The sequence below is a fragment of the Schistocerca piceifrons genome, chromosome 6, assembly GCF_021461385.2.
Source record: "Schistocerca piceifrons isolate TAMUIC-IGC-003096 chromosome 6, iqSchPice1.1, whole genome shotgun sequence".
Lineage (NCBI taxonomy): Eukaryota > Metazoa > Arthropoda > Insecta > Orthoptera > Acrididae > Schistocerca > Schistocerca piceifrons.
Genome location: NC_060143.1, coordinates 150,302,868 through 150,322,313, shown reverse-complemented (window position 1 = coordinate 150,322,313; position 19,446 = coordinate 150,302,868). Strand labels below are relative to the sequence as shown.

The following is a 19,446-nucleotide window of genomic DNA, read 5'->3' as shown; positions in this document are numbered from 1 at the left end:
TCACTGACAGTTATCACTTGCCATGTCCAAAAGAACTGATGGATAAATTGGGTGCTGGCCATTACTTTTCCAAAACTGATTTGCACAACACTTACTTACAAATATATCTGGGTGAGTAGTTACAAGAAGTCTTGGTCATTAACACTCAATCTTTTCAAATTTTTGAGACCACCATTCAGCAGAGCCTCTGCACCAGACATATGTCACCACTTTCTGGAGCAACTGACTGCAAAAGTTCCTGTTTGCTTGAATGGCACTGTCGTCTCAGGTTGCACTCCTGAAGAACGCATAAGTAATCTTTGCATTCTGTTTCAAGTGTTGTCTGAAGCTAATCTCAAATGTGTGTGTCTTTACAAACTGAAGTACTTAAGATATGTCATTAATAGCCAGAGTGTTCACCAACTGCAATCACATTTGCCCTATCTGTGACTTTCCATCTCCACACAGTGTGCAGGAACTGCAATCTGTGTTAGGGAAGCTCACATACTACATCCTATTTATTCCTAATGCCATTCAAATTGTGGCTCCCTTGCATTGCCTGTGCAGGAAGAATGTTTGGTCGCTGGAGTGCTGGTCTGCTTTCCAGACGTTGAAAGATACTTTGCTTAGTGATTCTTTTGATCCTGCCAAACCTGTGGTCTTGACTGTGGATGCTTCCTGTTACAGCATCAGTGCAGTTTTGTTAAATAAATTTGGTATGGTTGACAGTCCCACTGTCTTTGCTTCAACATCGTTGAACAAAGCTCAATGTAATTATTCGCAAATTGAAAAGTGTCCCTCCCCATTGTTCATGCTGCGACTTAAATTTCACCATAATCAAATCCATCCATGTTAACCGTGTGATCCTAGTGCATGCATTGCACTTTCGGATTTCATGCCTATCTGGATGCAGCAGTCCTCACTGCCTCCAGCTCCCATGGATCCCGCATCATCGGTGTTAGTCCCAGAATGGATGGAAGTCAATGCCCTATCACGGTCATCACTGTCTCGACAGCAACTACCGTCTGGGGTGGGCCCCCCTTTCTGGTGGCTGGCCCACGTGCCACCTCGGGTCCCTCTGCAGTTGTCAAGATGCCTCCATCTTCATTTGCTGGTCTACCACTAGATGTGGGTGCACACCCTTTGCCTGGTTTTTCAGAACGTTCCTGGGCAGTCTCAGGGTGTATGGCAGGGCGCAGGTGGGAGCTCGACACCAGCCCCAGTTTCGACTCCCATCTCCTCATTGCCAGTTGCACCTGGCCCTGTCCCCATTGTAGTCTGCTCGTCTACACTACACAATAATGATGAGGAGATTTGAGGGGACGGATGTGGTACCATGTATTGATACCACACCACAGGCAAGTTTCTGTACAACACTAATAGCAATCACACAGGGTCTAACAGATAACAGACTCAATGGCACACATCCACTGACCCACACCTCCAGCAGCACCGTATTTTGAGTGACCTCTGCCACTGCAATATAGGATGGTTGGCAGCATTCACTCATTGCACTCACACTTGGAGTCATCTCGCTACGAGATGCCATGCAGACAAAGCTACAACCTCATCGCTGCTGCTATTGTATGTGCTGGACTCTATGTCTCGTTGCATCATCTGTAACGAGTCTCATACATTTGGAGAAATACAAGTTAGGTAGATCTTCTGTTCCCTGTGTTACTTGTTCACTAGTCATTTCTGCTCCTGGCCCGCTTCCCTACGATGACAGTTGCCACACCATTCTGCTCACCTCTCCTTCTGTACGAAGTTGTACACAACATATTCAATCTATGTGAATATAGTGGAACCTCATTTCACGAGCACCTCCCATAAAGGGCAATTCACATAACAAGCAAAATAAATTGTAAAAAATGACACATTAATTAGCGATGTTCTGCATAACAAGTTGTGATGATTTAGCGTGTCATCCATTTGCGTGCAACCGGGGAAACATAACATTCAACAATATGAACACCTTTCATTGTCGGCAGTGGCCGGCCGCGGTGGTCTAGCGGTTCTAGGCGCTCAGTCCAGAACCGCGCGACTGCTATGGTCGCAGGTTCGAATCCTGCCTCGGGCATGGATGTGTGTGATGTCCTTAGGTTAGTTAGGTTTAAGTAGTTCTAAGTTCTAGGGGACTGATGACCACAGATGTTAAGTCCCATAGTGCTCAGAGCCATTTGAACCATTTTTTGTCAGCAGTGGCATATGAACAATGTATTTAGTATGTACTGCAGTCTGGGTTTAGCACTCTTTCTGCTACCATCTTAGTGCAGCATGTGATCACACTTTTTTCTAAGATTGTGTTCACACAGTGTTTTTTGTGTGTCAATTACCTTTGTAGAAATGTCCTGGTAATGGCAAATCAGTAATCTTCTGGTGCAATAAAAGAAATGTTGAAAGCATGGGAATTTGTTGCATCGTGCATTGAAAATAAATACCCCAATAAAGCAGTGCTATAAATTTATTAGATCATAATTCTATGTCACATTTTGGCCAAGTGTTGAAGCATCGCCAGAAACAAATTACTATAGAAAGCTTCCTAGTAAAAAAGAATTAGTTATGTATCATGAATAATAAAGTACATAATACTGTATGTATAATTTTTTAAATAAATGTCAGAAATAAGACAAAACTTTTAGTACTTTTTCTACATGGAACGCATTACTGTATTTTACATTAATTTATATTGGATAAACTGTTTCGCTTAATGAGTGTTTCACACTATGAGTAAGATTCTAGAACAAATTATGTTCGCTATGCGAAATTCCACTGTATACTGAAGCTATAGTCACCAATACTGAAGCTTTCATTGGGCTTTATCAGGATAATGAGAAATACAGAACTAAAATAGGAATGGCATACAGTGACTCAGTGTCACCAAAACTAATAAACAGTTTTAAAGGGAGTCTTTAATTGGGGAAAAAAGGAGGAATGTGATAATGAAACAACTTTCATTAACTTCACCAAGTAATGTAAGAACGTAATAGATCAAGAGTTTGAAAGTAGGCTTGAAAATTAGTTAAGTAAGTTGATCAGTTTTTACATGTAATGCAACTGAAGGCAACAAACATATGGATGGCAAAAGAAATGAACAGAATAGTGAAAATGGCCTGCATTTCTTTTAGTAAACTAATCAGAACTTCTTGTGTGTCTGAAATGGAAATTTTGCATCGTGTATTAGCAGTGTTGACTTATGGCAGTAAGGTATGGACCTTGTAATGACAAAACCTTCCAAAACTTGAGAGTGAGAGATGGACATTGGTAATTACTAAGAGACTGAGAAATGGACCAGGAAAGAGACCAATGAAATATGTAATAAGGACTGCATTGAAAATGAAGAGGAGGAGGACAGAACACATAGACAAGAAAATGTGTGGCAGATGGACTAGAGAACCTGTTTATTGGATTTTAAAAATCAAAAAAGAAAGAAAGATGATACGCTAAAGGAACGTGGGCAGGTGACACTAGAGAACATGTAGGAACAACATGGATATATACATGGATACATGTATCTGAAAACCATGATGCATGGAAAAATCTAGTGGAGGTCTTTATCCAGCAAGTGAATGTCAAATGGACGAGGATGAGATACAGATGGCATTTTAAACATCAAAGTTAGTATTTTCATTAAAATTACCCACAAGTTTTTTCCCCAAATCTCTAAATCATAAAGTCTGAAATTAACTGAGCAGTTCACACACCTTTGGATACATCCCAGAGCTTTACTTTGCGGTCTGCTCCACCAGTTGCAACAATTCTGTCAACAGGACTCCATTTTACTGCGTGGACCTCTCCTTCATGAGAATCCTATTTGAAAAAAATACACATGGAGGTAAGTCAGTGAGTCAACCTACTACAAATAATTTATACAATAAAGGAAAATCTTTATCAGGGATGTTCATCTTCACATCATAATTTATAACATTAATTTATTAACTCAAAAAATATTAGTCTGAATAGCTTACATTATTAGCTGTGTTTTCTTATTTATATTTCTATCACTTAGGAAACTTTGATGAATAACAGGAGTGGTGGATAAAAGCAAGCTATTATGACTCTATATGCCCTTTCCTCAAATGATGTACTGTAAAGTATGGATGAAAGACAAAGGCAGATTCCGTATTTCTAGATTTAGGGAAAGCATTTTACACGGTCCGCAACTGCAAACTGTTAATGAAAGTACAAGCATATGGAATAGATCCCAGACAGAGTGGCTCTACGACTTTTTAAATAATAGAATCCAGTATGTTGTCCCTGACGGCGAACATTCATCAGAAAACAGGGTATTGTCAGGATTCCCCCAGGGAAGTGTGATGAAACTGTTGTTATTTTTTACAGACATAAATGATCTGGCAGACAGGGTGAGTAGCAATCTGTGGCTATGCGATGATTATGCTGTAGTGTATGGTTTGTTGGGAGAATTAAGGAAAAGGGTGGCTCACCTGTAAAAGGGACTACGTATGTGAGGTTAGTGCGACATATTATTGAGTACTGATCGAGTGTTTGGGATTAATTCCAGGTCAGATTAAAAATGACATTGAAGGATTTCACAGGCGGGCTGCTCAATTTGTTGCCAGTAGGTTCAGACAAAAACCAAACCGGCATCTGGCACTTGAAGCTGACTGCAACTGCAGAATCATTCTATTGCTGCCAATGTACATTTTGGATAAGGGCCACAAAGGTAAGATGCAAGAAATTAGGCCTCATATGAAGGCATGTAGACAGTCATTTTTTCCCCTCACTGTTTGTGTGTGGAACAGGAAAGGAAATGACTAGTAGGGATACAGGGTACCCTCCACCTCACACTGTATGGTGGCTTGCATGGTATGTATTTAGATGTAGATGTGTATTACTAAGCGATTATCCTGTGGCAGGGAACCCAGACCCAATTGCAGGTTGACAATCAAAAGACTTTCAACGTCAACAAAAAACCGACTTTCAATATTTCATATAAACAGTAACTGAATTTAAAAAATTAAATTGGTGACATAATTTATGAATTAAGAGGTATAAACCTATGTGCAAGACAAGTATTACATTTATAAATTGTGAATACAATTTGGGGCAGACTAATTCACCACATGCAAATACTCTCCAGTATTTCAAAATCACAGCACTAAGTGACTTGCAACAAACTTTAAACGTATCGTCAAACCTTTATAAGACTTTTTCTCACTGACAATTGATCTCACAAAATGATAAAAAAAATTGATCACTTAAAACATTTTCATTGTTCATGCAGGGAACTTCAGCATCGGACATGACATTTTAAATTTCTTCTTTACTACTAAAAAGTATTTGTAACACAAGTTGCAGGCAGTGCCCACATACAGCACTGAATATACCTGCAAAATTATAAGATTGCACAACATGTGGTTCAGGAGGTACGACATAATAAAGATTGTGATGCATGAAAAACTAACTTTCGCTTAAAATGGGGCGCAAATTACTCAGGACATATTCATCCAGCGCTTCAAAATGAGAGCAGTTAGCAAATTCCAATGAACTTTAAACATAATTCCAAACTTTTCTAAACCTTTTCTCACTTACATGCTTCTTGTTGTCGTCGTTGTTGTCTTCAGTCCAAAGACTGGTTTGAAGCAGCTCCCCATGCTACTCTATCCTGTGCAAGTCTCTTCATCTCCAAGTACTGAACCTACATCCTTCTGACTATGCTTACTGTATTCATCTCTTGCTGTCCCTCTATGATTTTTACCCTCCACACTTCCCTCCATTACCAAATTGGTGACCCCTTGATGCCTCAGAATGTGTCCTACCAATCAATCTCTCTTGCTAATCAAGTTGTGCCACAAATTCCTCTTCTCCCCAATTCTATTTAGTTACATGATCAACCCATCTAATCTTCGGCATTCTTCCGAAGCACCACAAGTTTCTACTCTATTCTTGTCGAAACTGTTTATTGTCCTTGTTTCACTTCCATACATGGCTACAAGCAAGCACACCTCACAAACATGTCCCGCTATCTTTGTCTGCTCAGACCGAAAGCTTAATGTGTGACTCTTGTACATGTGGCTATCTGCTACTCAAACTGTCATCTTTGTGGTGAGTAGCAGTCTGTTGATATTCCAACCTAGAATTCCTACTGTTATATTTTATTTATTTATTCCATGTGATCTGATGGTACACACAGTGTTGCAGATGTTGGAAAATATCAGTTAAAATTGTTAACATACAGTAACGTAGGCCTATAGTATCCTAATGTATGATATTGCTCAATGTTTTCAATTTGACACAAATAGCAAGATTACTGTTCTAAGTATTCATTTACAGAGTAAAAACAGTGACACAACAAATATGACTTCACAGCTTTGCTAAATTTTATGTTGTCTTCGATGGACTTAATACTAGTGGGAAGATTGTTGAACAGTTGGAGGCCCATGTGGAAAGCTCCCTTTTTACACGGTTGAGTGTTTGTACGTAAAACATGCAGATTTGCATTTTTCCTGGTGTTGTGTTCATGTATTTCATCATTTTTTACGACTCTGGTGTCAGTTGGCACTATGTGGTTTCTGAAAAATTTTAAGAGTCTCGAGAATGTATAGGCAAGGCAGTGTAAGGATTCCCAACTTTCTGAAGATGGGTTTGCAGGAGTCTCTGGGTTTGTTCCCAGTAATAATCCTCATTGCTCTCTTCTGGATTCTGAATGTGCTCAGAGCACTTGGAGAATTTCCCCAGAATATCACATCATATTTTAGGTGGGCTTGTATCGAAGCATAGTACGCGCTGGTTAATGTTTTCAGGCTAGCACACGATTTCAGTACACTCAATGCATAACAGCCAGTACTAATTCTGGCATTTACCTTTCCTGTATGTGTGTTCCATTTCAGGTTATCTTGAACCCACAGACCTAGGAATTTGAAAACAGTGCCGGTATCTATTGGCTGGTTATTTACAGTGACAGCTGAGAGGAATTTTCATTTTGTGTTGTGTGAAAGTTCATGGAAGCTGTCTTTTGGTGTTGATAGTTAATCTGTTGATTTTAGGCCAGTTGCTGAGTTGTTCAGTGGCCAAGTTCACAGCTTTTTGCACAGCCTCTGTATTCTCCCCTTTGAGGAGTACAGTTGTGTCATCAGCAAATATTATTGTTTTGTGTGCATCAACATTCAGGCTCAAGTCATTAATATACAGGAGGAAAAGTAGGGGTTCCAATACTGAGCCCTGCGGAACACCTTGCTTTACAGTTTTATTACTTGATAGTAATATTCGTACCTGGAGTTCCTATTGCTGGATTTTATTTAAATATTTGAGTATTGTACTTCACTTCAGTCTTCACTTTGGAAGACCTCCCCCCCTCCTCCCCCCCTTTTTTTACAGTAGTATCTAGACACTGGTAATTTCTGTTAATGTGAAAGGAAAAAAAAAAATCTTAATTTTTATGAATTTATGGTGAATTTGTAAATCTGAAGTAACACCATTTATGCAGGAATGCTCTGGTAAACTTTTTAGTTAGTATATATTGGCAAATCACTTTTTTTCACGACTTCTTTAATGCACATCACTCAATTGCAAACAATTGGTTTGCTACATTCCTAACGAATCGGATGCAGAGAGTCAGCATGAAATACACTAATAGACAAAGCAACTCAAAAACCGATTTACTACCAAAGCCATCTGGCTCCTCCCCTCCAACACAAGCTTTTCTGAACTGTGCAGATGGGAGGTTTCCTTACAACACATTCTCCACTCCCATAATTATCCCAGCCTCAACCCATGGTAACATATTCCACCAACACCCTCCACACAACAGTTTCCACCCCCTCTGTCTACCATCTCCTCCCCAGTCTCATATCTCACGCTCTCTGTCTTGCCACCCGCTGTCAATGCACCTGTCAATCTTTCCCCAATCCTCTCCTTTGTTTTGCTCCTTTTTCCTCACCTCCCTGCCCCACAACCTCCTGACACTGCACTTACTGGCCTTCTAGTCCCTGCATACTCTGAAATATAGTGTTGTTCTCTCTCCCCACCCACACACTACTACCCCTTCCCCTCCCCCGCCCCCTCCAGACTGCTGCTTCCATCCCATGTGACAGTTGAATTCTGGCTGAAGCTGCCAAAGTTGGCAGTCATGTGAGCAAGAAATGTGCCTACTTCTGTGTATAAATGGTGTGTGTTTTCCTGTTTATATTTGGTGATGAAGGCTGCGGCCAAAAGCTTTATGTGAGCGTCTTTTAATTGTGCAATTTAACACGTTGCTTTATGGTATGTAGCAATCTATCTTTTCCTACATTGTTAAACAAAATTCAGTCATGGAAGAAACAATTACACTTTAAAATCCTGAGGACTGTACAGCAGTATTTACAGAACAAAATTAAAATGGAACACATCCTATTCCTGGGTGTAACATTACCAGAATGTTGTGAAGCTGCACTAATGAAAATGTAATGTCCACGCAACAACAGAGGAATATGGCAGCAAGAAGACTTGCAACCCAAGGAATATAAACACATGTGGGAGACGAGAAACCTGTATACTAAGAATTCAATACAGTTGTTGATGAATGTGTGGGAAATTGGAGACACTAATGAAGATTGTACTGATGAAAGATGTATCACATTAAAATGTGAGACTTCAAACTGATTTCTAATGCTGATGTAATACTGCATGCTATTTGTCAATTATTTCATTTATTGCAGAATATCATAGAAGAAACCACAACTGTTACTACATTAGCAATTATTTCCTATTATAACTTCAACAGTGCTTTTGTTGGATTCTGTAGCACACACATTAACTTACTATTTTAGTAGATAGTTTTGTTGGCAAAGTATTTTCTAAAACTGTTGCAGCTCCCTCTCCAAGTTTATCAGGGGAAGTTGGCCTTGTGTCTTTTGCTGCTTCCTCTAATTCTTTCTGCAGTTTAGCTTGTCTTTTCCTGTAATGAAGAGCATAACCATTTGTTCCACACTTCACTTCAAACTCATTGATATTAGTGAATTCCTAAAGAAATCTTACCACTTACCTGGCAGAGTGTACAGTTATGACATATAAAACAGAGCATGAACTTCTGGCTTTGAGCTCTCTATATAATGCCTCTTTTGTGAAATACAACAAAGAAACAAATAGGGCAAGGTGTCAGTGGAATAAATTACATTTCAATTTGTTTGTAGACATTAACATCACTAGATAAGGAGCATTAGCTTGAATGCAAAAAGAATTGTGCAAGGAATCATTCATGGTTTTACTGAAGGACTACCGTTGTAGATTTTACTGAAGTGATTTTGGGATACTGGAAAATACCTGCATCAGGATAGTTGGATGTGGATTCAAGTCCCACTTCCTAATATTAGTCAGCATCTTCACCACTCTGTAACTTCTTTAGTAGGTGAGGAGAGGTTGCTTATAACATGACTATTACTGGGTGGTTACTCAGACTTGAAAGAAGAAAAAAAATTCCCCAAGAATTCCAGGCATCGGGAGGAAGATGATGCCATAAGAAGCTCCTGATAAATTAATGGTTAAAGGGAACACAGGATTCCCTGAGATTTTACAAAATTCTTGAAATTCCCTGATTTTTGCAGGTAAAATATAATTTCTTGAGAATTCCAGTTTTCCAGAAGAATTGCCACCCTGATATTACACAAGAAATGATTGTTAACATTTGATGAGACTACCGAAGCAATAAAATAGACTGGAATGATTCACAAGAATTTAAGTGTGGCATTCAAGTAACATTAGAAAGAAACAGAAAACCTACACTGGTAAGCCTAGATAAGTATTTATGCCATGCTTGCTGATTGGATAGACGGTATTTTTAATAATACAGGATCTGTCATTTATCAGTTTGTCAATTTGCAAATCTGTATGGATAAAATAAATTAACACAGAATGAACAATTCCATTATGTTCAAGGTGCATGAAATATACACACTTAAGAAAGTACTGGGCAGAAAGCAGAAAAAGAAAATAATATGAAAAGCTTTATGAACTGTCAGACTATCATGAATAGAAATTTCACTTTCTTGGAGTTGCAACAGAAGGAGAAATATAAGGGGCAGTTAAAAATGAGTCAGATTAAAAAAGTAAATAAACTGTTTATTATTTTAAAAGGAATTACTATAACTGTTAATACAGTATCCCACAGAGAGACAAGATGGTTGCCTTCAAGGAAAAATGTTTGTGGCAGCGGGTGAGCAGGTCAATATTTGCAGAGACTGTTTCGACTATGCAGTAGAAGTTTCTGTTGGAAGCTCTTACAATCCTCCATACAGTCCTGATCTCTCCCAATGTGATTTACACATTTTTTGGAGCCTAATGGAAGTCATTCATAGCCATTGATTTGCTCCGGACAAAGAGGTGCACACCTGGATACAATTGTGGTTCCACAAGCAACCACAAATTTTTTTCATTATGGCATTGATCATCTTTTCTCATTGCAGGATAAGTGTATTAACAGTTATGGTGATTACTTTTGAAATAATAGTTTTCTTAGTTTTTTCCACCTGTCTCGTTTTCATTTCACTACCCCTTATAGATAGACTTTTCTTCCAGCCTACAACTTGTGTGTCTTTGAGATGTTTGCATTTTGCCTCATCTGCTGTAAAAGAAGGAAGCACATTTGTGAATAGTTACACTAAGTAAAGATTTATTAATAATGGTTGGTCTGCTTCAAAATTTTAATTATGAAAGGAAAATATTTAATCTGTTTTGCATAATAAAAAGTTCACGTAAGTGGAATACACGACAAGAACTTTGAAGTTTCGTGAAAGACCCAAAACTTTTAAAAAAATTTCCAAGAATAGTGCAAGAGGAGCTACGAGAATATTCAAAGAAAATTAAGAAAAGGAACTAAGTGACAAACACGTGTTATAGCAGGAATGATCCAGCGCAGCTGACACATAAACATGTATTATTGCCTGATGACTGTTCAGTAAGAGAACTACAGCACAGTCAGCCACAATCTACGAATATCAATGTAGTTTCAAACAGAAAGAAATAAAATACAATTTGCAGATTGTTAATATTTCACAATCAGTTATCAATATAATTTTTAGCAGCTATCTATACATCTCATGTGGTTATATTCCTGTTAGAGTGGTAATTGTATTACACACCATATACACTAGTTTCTTGTCTAAGCTATATAAAATTCTGACAAAATGTAAATAATGACATGATACAGGATGTCACAGCAGATAGAACTCAACGTGTTTCACTTAAATGAGGTGAAACCATAAGATGTAATACCATATTAAGTATTTCAAAATCACCAGCTTAATGAGTCACAGTTGCCAAATAATGACCCTAATTATTTATAAAAGAATGGAAAGACTGGAATAAGCTGCCCTCAGAGTAAATCAGGTTGGTTCTGGAGAAATGTAGGAAAATGCAAGTCAATATCTGACCCTTCAATCTATCTTTGAACATAAACCCAAGAAAGGAAAAACCTACATTTATAGCATTTGTAGATTTACAGAAAGCTTTTGACATTGTCGACTGGAAACCACACTTTGAAATTATGAAGGAAGCAGGAGTAACGTACCAGAAGTAAAAGTTTATCTACAACTTGTCCAGAAATTAAGAGTGCAGTTATGAGAATCAGTGGACAAGAAAAGGAGACAGTATTTGTGAAGCAAAATTTATTCAGTTAGTAGACAGAACAAGCTGTGAAGAAAATCAAGGAGAAATTTCAAAAATTAATTTAAGTTCAGAGAGAATAATTAAAAATTGTAATGTAATTCTGTCAAGAGACAGCAAAGGATCTGGCAGATGAGTTGAACAGAATGGATGGTGTCTTGAAAAGAGGTTGTGCAAAGAACATTAACGAAAGTAAAACAAGAGCAGTGAAGCGTAGCAAAAATACGTCACGTGATGCTTAGAGCAATAGATTAGGAAATGAGAAACTAAAAGTATAGGAGAGTTTTGCCATTTGAGCAACAAGGCAAGTAACAATCGCTGAAGCACAGATGATATATAAAGCAAACTGGCAATAGTAAGAACAACATTTCTGGAAAAAGGTTTCTTAACAATGAATACAAATGAGTATGACAAACAGCTAAGGCAAAACAAGAATATAAAAGCTTTTGGAATGTGGTGCTGTTGAAGATTAGATGTGTGGACAAATAACTAATATGGATATGCAAAAATATTTCTTCTTCCCACATATACAATCCAAATTGACCATGATGGAAAAATTATAGAAATATTTGCTCATATGGATGGTTGTCCTTCCTGTACTCCATTGAAAGAGGAGCAAAGAACTTCAGCTTTTTGCCTATACATTTACTGACAGCTCAATGCCTCCACTATACAGTGATTATCTTTACTCAGTTGCCTCTAAAATGTAGAACAATTTTTTTCCCCCTTCTGTGCTTTGGATGTCAGGTATTATCCGATATGATTATTCATAGGTTGTAGTTACAATTATATGAAGAGATTGTGTAAATGTGGGACATTGCTGGCAAGGCTAATAAGTGTTTAATGTCCTGTGTCATTAAAGAAGGAACAAATACTTGGATTGAAGAAAGAATGGGGAAGAAAATCCGCCATGCCCTTTCCAAGGGAAACATCCTTGCATTTGCTTTAAGCAATTTAGGGAAATCGCAGGAAAACCTTAATTTGAATGGAAATATTTGAATCATTAACTGCCATCCTCATGAATCTGAGACGTATCTTGACATTGCGCCCTCTTTTTCAGAGGGGGGATGCTGGTGAAGTTCCCATTTGAGACCTAATTTGTTCCTGTATGATAAATGTTGTACAAAACTTTATTCATGATAAATTTTTATAGCAGCAACGAAGTTAGATATCAGGTCAGAAATTTCATTAGAAGAGGTGTCACTGAAGCGAACATTATGAAATTCCTTCAAGCACTCCGAGGCAACAGGTGAATCAGTTTTCGGGAAAAGATAGAGGAATCAACTTCTGAAAAGTGTTCAACTGAAGACGAAGACACCTAGATTAATTGTCCAGGTGCAATCAGTATCTTTCAAGCTCAGATTATAGTTGCATCCTTGTATGCATGGTGTTTGTGGCATAATAAGCACTAACTCACTTAAAATGTCCTTACAATTGATGGTAGCATCAGGACAAATACAGCAGCACAGCATCCTCCTCTAAACAATGAAATATGTGGAAGTGTATTTCACAGTACAACCAGATATTTTGACAACAAGGACTCATTATTTATCATAGTAAAACAATGCGGCCAAAATGATTTGTCTGTACTTTTTTAGCTTTTAATGTGTCAATGTTTTACAAATACTGTTTCAGCCTACACAAGGAGTACATTGCTCCAGTAATTAGCCACTCAGAACTGCAGTTCTACCATTAGTGCTAATCTAAGATCTTTACCAAGCTGTTCAGGAACATACTAAATTTTACATAACTGTTTGTAGAGACTGTTTTCCAGTTAGTTGGAACAATAACAACACAGTCATTTTTTTAATCCTCATAAGTCACAGATACATTTACATGAAAAAACACCATGTCACAAGAAAGTTAGTTAAACAGTAAACATAAGCTATCAACTCATAATGTGCAAAGTATAGTTATAAGCACAGTAAAGCTGGGCTAAAAAATTAGATCTCTTCAAGCGAGGTAGTATCTGACTGGCAATACAAAAAGCATCAGTAATTGGGACAGGAGAGTGTCCAGTAAGATAACTGTCGTTAATAAACTTCAAACAGCTGCATAAATAACAGTTCAACAGTAAGTATGCCCTTTAAGAAAAATTAAGTTTTCTGTTTGTCACATTTTCCCTCCCCACTGCAGTAGAAAGACATCCATAAGTAGACAGAGCATTGTGTTAAAACCAGATATGATTACTTCATTCCATCCAAGTGACCAGAAGGAGGTATGCTACAGCTAACCAGCTAGTTTCACTATTGTTTACTGACTCTCACCTGCAGCCAATCTTAAGCTCACACACATGACTGCCTCTAGTGTGAGGTGATAGCCTGCAGGAGTATGATACACTGTGAACCAATTAGTCCTGTAAATGCTTCCTCCTGGCATTAATTTTTGCTCATTTGTCCTAAATTTAATGTGCCACAGTTTCCAAAAGAATCATTAATCTTTCAATTCTGTAGTAGCAGAGAGCTTAAGTTACAGGTTTTTTTCAATAGTTCTCAGTTTTATTTTGTCAGAAACTATATTTTATTTCTTTTTGTGAAGTGTGCAATTTTACATATCCAAACATTTAAAGTAAGTTGTCAATCTTGGTACCACTATGAAATATTATCAAGATATGTTTTGAAAAGTAAAATTATGACACTTATGAAAAACGGTAGAAAATTAATGTAAAGATGGATTGATGTGTAGCCTTTTTTGAACATTGTTGAATCTAAAATAATTCTAGACTTCCGAAGCAGCATAAGCAGGTTTCTGCTCTAACCCTGGCATAAAAACAATACTATTTATCATAACCATTTAAGAAAGGCAGTCCCTATGGTATTGTCGCTCACCAATAGATAAAAAATTTGAAAGCTAGGCAAGCACCAATATGATACCCAGGAGCATGAGGGTGTGATGCGCCAAAATTTAGGTGTTTGGTGTCACAAGAGTAGTAGTTGCTCCACCTTAGATACAGCTAGCCTTTAATGGATGTTATATCCAATCATCCACTGGCTACTTCCAGCATAATGCCTATACTCTGCAGGTTTGCCTATCCTTGGTCCACAAGTGTTCCTCCACCAGGATCATTTACAAATCACACAGGAATCACATGTTGTAGACACGCTATCATTTGCAAACAATTTGATTGCACACCAGTTGTTCCAGGTGCCACCAGCCACATTCCCCAGCAGTGTGCGCATCAGCAGACAATGGCACTGTTATCACGGCACTAATTTTCTCCATGGGTCATGTAATCATCAAACTCCTTTGGGTATTCTTCCACCTGCTGCGTACTTAAGGCATGGCAATCCTCCAACAGGCAGCAATTGCTTGTCCCCTCACTTCTAGGCCAGGAGCCGACTGTGCCGGCAGCCCATCGGTCGGACTGCACCACGACCAGCCTTAAGGCTCACATCTACAACCGCGCTACATCACGCTGAGCCGCCATCTTCCCACGATGCATACACACAGTCTGCATGTTGAGTTCTCTCTGGCCCCATGTCATTTCCTCGCTGTGGTACCTCTGAGTTGCGCCACCTCTGTGTTGAGCCATCTTCACACTGAGCTATCACCACAACGTGCTGTCTTCGTGCCACACCTTGTCTGCATTGAGCCATCTTCGTGCCACACAGTGTCTGCATCACAGCCTCGTAATGCAGCTGACTGCACTACAAAACCAAGAAGCCATTCTGTACTGCTCTACAGATGTAATTCTGTCTCCACACTTCTCTACCTTCCTGTCGGGCCATCCCTGCAACCCAGCGTCGTAAAATTATTCATTGCACTGCACTGCGTTACACTACACACATTACTCAGTGTCCACCAGGGACTAGTACCTCCTCAGCAGACTTCCTTTATTTTACTCTCAGTGATTATCCACGATCTTTAAGTTGTCATCGAAAACCATGCATGCTGTTAATACAGGTGCACGTAACTGCAAAAGGTGGAAGTCTTCAGTTATTGTGCTCCATACTTGCCACCATGCAAGGACATAAAACTGGCAACAAGGCTGCGTACGAATCCACATGCCTCTTCCCATCTGCTCTGTTGTACAGACAGTAATGAGGCTGTTTACAAATCCACAATCTCCTCTCATTTTTCATGTTGTTGGCAGTGAGCTGGTCCAGCTCCTTCACTGTAACATAGTACCAGTTGGAGGTACGGCTGTCACCCCCATGCGTGTCACCTTGCCCAACGCTGGCATCATGTGCCCGTCATCTGGCATGGACACTTTGGTTGGTGTCATGAGTACATGGAGCTGTCTTCAATGTCATCATAATGTCTTTCGTCACAGCTGTTCCCCACGTTCCACACCTCGCCAGACCATACTGTGTCATCCATCAGTGGCCCTGCTCTCATTGGCCAATGACACCCGTTGTTACCAGATATCCGTTTCTCCCAACAGCAGATGCCTTTGGTCGAGCCAAGCTCAATCAACAGCCAAAGCCTGCTGTCCCAGTACACTTGACCTCCCTCCACTGCCTGCAACTGGTCCATCAGTGCTCCCAGCAGCTCCCAATGCTGCCCCCTCACCAATCGAGCCCAACTCTGCCCCTTGCTTCAGGACATCACAGGAGGGGTCAACAACTCCCTCTTGGGGATAGCGCAGACCTCTGTGCCTCTTCTTATGGATAAAATACTTCATTTCTGTGATGTAGATCCTTCTGCATGCTCCCTACATGTGTCAGGGTGCTGTCCTTACTGCTGTCTCTGACCTGTGGTGATGCCTTTCCTGCCCAGCCAGCTTCTCTGTCATGTGCTCGCTACTCATGTTGCAGTGACATCCTTCCCACCGTTCCTGGCCTGCAGTGATTCTTTTCTGCCTGATCAGCTTTTGCATGCTCTTACGCATGCTGTGGCAATGCCGTCCCTCTGCCCTGGGGTAACCATCCAGTCTGCATCTTCATGTGCTTCTTATCCATGCTGCAGTGACATCTTTTGCCAACATGGGCCTCACTTGCTGCCAGTTTTTCTGTGCTCCGACACTTGCTGCAGTCATCATGTTGCCCCTGGCTTGATGCCTTTTCTACCCTGCCGGCTTCTCTGTAGCGGGCTTTCTACACATGTTGCAGCAATGTCCTTCCCACCACCTCCACTCTGCAGTGACATCTCTTTGCCTGTCCAGTTTATCCAGGCTCTTATGCACAGTGTAGCAACACCTTCCAGCCACCCTGGGCCAACCCCTCAGATTGTGTCTTTGCACACTTCTTCCGCATGATGCGACAATACCTTACTGTCACCCCAAGCCTTACTTCCAGCCAGCTTATCCATGCTCTGATGCATGCTGTGGCAGTGTCCTTCTGCTGCTCCTGGTTACTCTTTGGGCTGCATATTCATGTGCTTCCTTGCATGCCACAGTAATCCTTTTCCTGCTGCAGTGATACTTTTCCCACCACCCTGAGCCCTCCATCAACTAGCACCTTCCGTGCTCTAGTGTGTGCTGCAGTGACACTCTTCCTGCCACCCCGGAACAGCCTTTGGACCACCCCTTCTGTGCTTCTACGTGCACAGTGGTGAAGCTCTTCCACCACCCGGACCCTCCTTTAGGCTGCAACTTCTGTGATCCAATGCACATTGCAGTGACACTTTTCCTGCCACCCCAGGCCTCTCACCCTGCCTGCTACATTGCAGTAAGTCATGCTTCTCTCACATCATCACGATCCTACAGAGCCCCTGACTATGCAATGATCAACTTAGTCTCACAGTGCTGCTTGCACCTGTTGATGTCACACCTGTCATTGGCTCCGTCGTTCTTCCAGCACACACACTGGTTGAGAATTCAGCACCCCCATTGCTATCGCCCTTCAGCCATTGACATCTTCTACCTCCTCATGCCATGGCTCCAGCTTGTCATCAGGCTCGACTCCAGTAGCCCGAAGTGTCAGGATGGCCAAATAGTCTAAGGCACCAAACCAAAAATAATCCAGTAGCCCACACTGGATCCACCTCCATCATACCTTCTTCGGTCGGTGAACACCACCGAGCCCACCCCCACCCCCTTGCCCTCCCAACATACATCCCATAACATGGGGATTGCCCTGCATGACCCTTCACCCTCTGTCAAGATGGTTGCACCATCATAAGGGTTGAGGTGTTGGCATATATTATACCCAGCCATCCACCAGCTACTTCTGGCATAATGCTTGTGAACTGCGTGTCTGCCTATCCTTGGCCCACAAGTGCTGTTCCACCGAGACTATTTATTAATCACGTGGGCACTGTATGTTGTAGATCCAATCTGTTTAGACACCAATTGTTCCAGTAACCACCAGAAGATGCCAGCTTTGTTCCAGAGCAGCACTGGTATTGTGGAACCAGTTTCCTCTGTGGGTCATGTAACTGTCAAACTCCCATGGATATTCTTTCAATTGCTGGTACCTTGGTACTTGAGATGCAGCAATTCTCTAGCAGGCAGCTTATGTTAGCTTGATCAGTTCCATGCCTGGAGTTGGCTGCACTAGCAGCTTGTTAGAGGGAACTGCACCGAGACAAGCCCTGAGGCTATCATCTATGGCGGCATGCCGAACAACATCGAGCCGCAACTGTGCCACACTGTCTTCACACTTAGCTATCTCCATGCTGTGTTGTTTCCACACTGATTCTGTTTTGAGCAATCTCTGTATTAGGCTATTCCTGCACTGTACTGTCTTTGTGCTCTGCTGTCTTTGTGCTGAACCATCTCAGCATCAAGCTATCTCTACACCACACTGTCTCTGCATCATGGTGTCCCACACCACTCAATCTCCATACTGTGGCGTCTTTACGTCGCTCTCTCTGCAGCGTGACATTGTAGCACTACATATTGTACCACACTGCAAGCCCATGTGATGCACTGCACTGCACTGCACTGCACTGCACTGCACTGCGGACATTACTCTGATAGCCATCACGGACTGGTATCTCTTCAGCAGACTTTGCTTATGTTATTTTTAGTGGTCATGGACAATCTTTGAGTTGTTAACCAGAACGACAAGTGCTGTTAATAAAGGCGTACATAATTACATCTGTGGGCATTCTCAGTTATTGCACTGTGTCCTCGCCACCATGTGAGAACGTAAAAAGGGGAATAATAATTAATTTTGTCATTGTGATGTTTAAAGCTTTCCCGGCGTACTGATTGTTCCATAAAAATACGGGAGAACTGCCAGATATCAGTAACATTCTGCCACGATATTTCGGCGCAGAGTCTTCTGGCCATCTTCAGGTGAATGCCACTGTAGTAGTACTGGCGAGTACGCGCTGAGCTCCGCTATTTAAAGCCTTCTGAGGTGACATTGTGCATGCGCCGCTCAGCGTGCGCGTTCGTAATGGCTCCGTGTGCTGCGCCTCGCGCCCTCCACTGTGAAAGCCTGGCGTATCGGTATCAGGTCGATTTCCATCTTTATGGAGATAACTACATCGACTACGAAGTTTCTCTGTAACAGGATTCCAAGCAGAGTTTAGCTGATAATCGCTGTCTCGATTGATGAGAGTCTCGTTGTCAGACAATCTTTAGTGACTGACTGTGAACTTATAATTATTTCCATTAAAGAGTTAATCTTTCAATAAATGCAAATGCTAAGCATGACAGTAGGATCAGACAACACATAATGTTACTTCTGAAAGATATTTGCTATGCACATTGTTTTCATATTGATATGACTGTTACATCTGGAAGACAGTGTTTGAAGAGTTATATTCAGTGCTTGTGTTAATTATACGTGTGCCACATGCAAACAATTGTGACTGCATGTCTAAATTAGGTAACTGGACTCAGACTGCAACAGTAGGATATCAGTTGAGTGTAGTATGTGGCTATACATTTTATTTGTCCACGATTAAAGTAGATGAGGCTTGAACTGGCCATAAACATTAGTTAATTTAGCAACCAAGGGAAATTTAAGGGTTTGA

The 19,446-nt window shown here is 40.6% G+C and overlaps 1 protein-coding gene across 1 annotated transcript in view; it reads right to left on the bottom strand.

Moving 5' to 3' along the window:
* LOC124802638 (autophagy-related protein 16-like) overlaps positions 1 to 19,446 on the bottom strand; it is a 101,165-nt gene that overhangs the window by 16,614 nt on the left and 65,105 nt on the right. The window contains exons 6-7 of the mRNA XM_047263540.1: positions 8,740 to 8,875; positions 3,684 to 3,789 (exon numbers count right to left, since the gene is read on the bottom strand). Coding sequence (XP_047119496.1) covers positions 3,684 to 3,789; positions 8,740 to 8,875 — 242 coding nt within the window. The remainder of the gene's footprint in view (positions 1 to 3,683; positions 3,790 to 8,739; positions 8,876 to 19,446) is intronic.